Raw genomic sequence first — 3,016 nt, forward strand, 5'->3', positions numbered from 1 at the left:
CTCTTTCAGCCTGGGGGAATCTAAAACCCAGGGAAGACCCACACCCTAAGTTTTTTAACACCCTCCCAAGCCAGGAGACGGGGGCAGGATCTTTCCATCCTCTCTGCAGAAGAGGAAACCACAGCACAGTAAGGCAGCAGGATGTCAGGCATGATGGCAGAAGCAGGGATCGGCGACCTGGTCTTCCAGCACCTCCTGTACTCTGTCTTCATCCCCGATGCCAGACACTCAGCAGGATGGCCCAGGAACGGCGTGCCAGGCTGGGATCCCCCAGCCTTGGCCTTGAGCACTGGGAAAGGCTCTGCAAGCGGGGAACCCCCTGCGCTGCCGCTCGCCCTTCTGCCACGTGCCGGGGGGGAGCAGGACCCGAGGGAGGGAGCGGGCGGGCTGGGGAAGCCCCTGCAGCCCTCACGTGCCCGGGCGCCTGGGGTAGTGCTCAGGCTCCCGATGCTGCGGGGGAGCGGGGTTGGGTTAGATCGCATGAGACCTCGGGCGCCCGCAGCAAGAACAAATGTTTATTAGAGTGCATGTTAACTCTCCTCACCCCACACTTACTCTGAGGGCGTTCGGGGGGTGCCAGAGGATGCTCCATCCACCGCACAGTGTGAAAAGGAGTCCTCTCCTGCTCCTTCCCTGGGTGAGCTGGAGAGCCCCACGAGTCAGGCCCATGGCAGGGAGGGGAAATTCAGTCCTGCTGCAGGGCACAAACACTAAAAAAGAAAGGCCTCTCCTGTGTAGTGTTCATAGTGCCACCTTCCGTGCCAGGCTGGGATCCCCTTGAGCACCGGGAAAGGCTCTGCAAGCGGGGAACCCCCTGCGCTGCCGCTCGCCCTTCTGCCACGTGCCGGGGGGAGCAGGACCCGAGGGAGGGAGCGGGCGGGCTGGGGAAGCCCCTGCAGCCCTCACGTGCCCGGGCGCCTGGGGTAGTGCTCAGGCTCCCGATGCTGCGGGGGAGCGGGGTTGGGTTAGATCGCATGAGACCTCGGGCGCCCGCAGCAAGAACAAATGTTTATTAGAGTGCATGTTAACTCTCCTCACCCCACACTTACTCTGAGGGCGTTCGGGGGGTGCCAGAGGATGCTCCATCCACCGCACAGTGTGAAAAGGAGTCCTCTCCTGCTCCTTCCCTGGGTGAGCTGGAGAGCCCCACGAGTCAGGCCCATGGCAGGGAGGGGAAATTCAGTCCTGCTGCAGGGCACAAACACTAAAAAAGAAAGGCCTCTCCTGTGTAGTGTTCATAGTGCCACCTTCCTCCCTCCGAGAAGGCAGCCTGAGGCCAACGAAACTTTTTCAGTGGGGGAAAGGGAGGATAACATCTCCCAAAGTGGCTCTGCTCCCACTGAACTGGAGGCAGGCAAGGTCCCAGCGGGCAGCAGGGCAACAGCGCAGAACGAGGAGGCAGCCTGCCGGGCTAAAGGAGTCCAGCCGCTCATTCAGAGCACACAACAGGCTTCCCCGAGATCTTCAGGTCATCGAAGGGCAGCAAGGCGAGGAGCTGCAAAGGCCAAAGGTGCGGAGGGGTAAGGATCCAGGGTCGTGTCTCCACCAGGGCTGGGGCAGGGGCTCAGAACTGCCCCCCCTCCCAGCCTTGCAGCCTCCCACCTCCCTGGGGAAGTGCCAAGAAACCCTGGCTGGGCTTTCCCTAGGGCTCGAGGCAAGAGGCAGTCACCCCATGCACCCCCAGAGCCAACGCCTGCACCCTACAGGGGAGGATGGGCACGACTAGAAACTCCCCCTAGGAGCTCCCCCTCAAATCATCCAACTCCTGCACCCCCCCAAGACTCTTGCAGAGCCACAGGCCACCCCCAGCACAGACTCACGTCATCGTTGCCATCAGCCAGGTCCTGGGCTGTCTCATTCTCCATGTTCCTCAGCAGGGTGTCGGCCCCGGAGTGCGAGAGGATGGCGGCGATGGCAGCATCCTTGCGGCCCACGGCCAGGTGGAGCGGGGTGCACCCGTTGTACATCTGGGCATCCACGAACGCCCCGTTGCGCAACAGGAACTGGACAGCCCTGCGGTTGTGGCACTCCACGGCCAGGTGCAATGGGGTCTTCCCGCTCGTGCCCTCCTGCAACCCACAGACCACAAGGGCGTGGGTGCGGGGTCCCCTCAGATGGGCCCTGCAGCACCCACCCGCACCCCCTTGATAGGGTGCAGAAGGGGTGTCCCCACCCCGACTGCTGTCACGGCACCCAATGGCCCCTCAAGGACTTTTTCTCCCTGTTCCCTCAAAATTCAGTGCCTCCAAGCCCTGTCCTGAGGCCAAAGGGAGTGCCACGCACTGTGCCCAGCCTTACCCAAACATCACACCATGCCCAGCCTTACCCGCACGTCAATGTTGGCGCCACTCTCCAGCAGCAGAGACATCATTGGGATGTTCCCCTTCAAGGTGCTGATGTGCAGACAGGCCAAGCCTGGGAAGGGGGGGCAGGAGAGAGAGCCACATTCAGCCTGGACCACCCCGAGGTCCCTGCATACACAACGCATGGTCTCCACCCCAACTGTGTATGCTAAGGCACATGGAGGCCAGGGAGATAATTCGAGATAGCCAGCATGGCTTCACCAAGGGCAAGTCCTGCCTGACGAACCTACTAACTTTCTATGATGTGTGACAACAACAGTGGACAAAGGAAAACCAATGGACATCATCTATCTGGACTTCTGCAAAGCCTTTGACATGGTCCCCCACAACATCCTTCTCTCTAAATTGGAGAGCTGTGGATTTGATGGGTGGACTGTTTGGTGGATAAGGAACTGGCTGGATGGTCGCGTCCAGAGGGTAGTGGTCAATGGCTCGATGTCCGGATGGAGACCAGAGATGAGTGGTGTCCCTCAGGGGGTCCGTACTGGGACCGGTGCTGTTTAACGTTTTCATCAATGACTTACTTAGACAGCCAGATTGAGTGCACCCTCAGTAGTTTGCGGATGACATCAAGCTGAGTGGTGCGGTTGACACACCAGAAGGATGGGATGTCATCCAGAGAGACCTGGACAGGCTGGAGAGGTGGGCCTGTG

At 60.5% G+C, this 3,016-nt stretch overlaps 1 protein-coding gene across 1 annotated transcript in view; it reads right to left on the reverse strand.

Moving 5' to 3' along the window:
- Positions 1 to 993: 993 nt before the first annotated feature.
- NFKBIE (NFKB inhibitor epsilon) overlaps positions 994 to 3,016 on the reverse strand; it is a gene marked incomplete at its 5' end in the record, with an annotated part of 3,549 nt that continues 1,526 nt past the window's right edge. Inside the window, 3 exons of the mRNA XM_009646057.2 lie at positions 994 to 1,495; positions 1,821 to 2,069; positions 2,327 to 2,415. Coding sequence (XP_009644352.1) covers positions 1,430 to 1,495; positions 1,821 to 2,069; positions 2,327 to 2,415 — 404 coding nt within the window. The remainder of the gene's footprint in view (positions 1,496 to 1,820; positions 2,070 to 2,326; positions 2,416 to 3,016) is intronic.

This window comes from Egretta garzetta, unplaced genomic scaffold (assembly GCF_000687185.1).
Source record: "Egretta garzetta isolate BGI_Z169 unplaced genomic scaffold, ASM68718v1 scaffold729, whole genome shotgun sequence".
Lineage (NCBI taxonomy): Eukaryota > Metazoa > Chordata > Aves > Pelecaniformes > Ardeidae > Egretta > Egretta garzetta.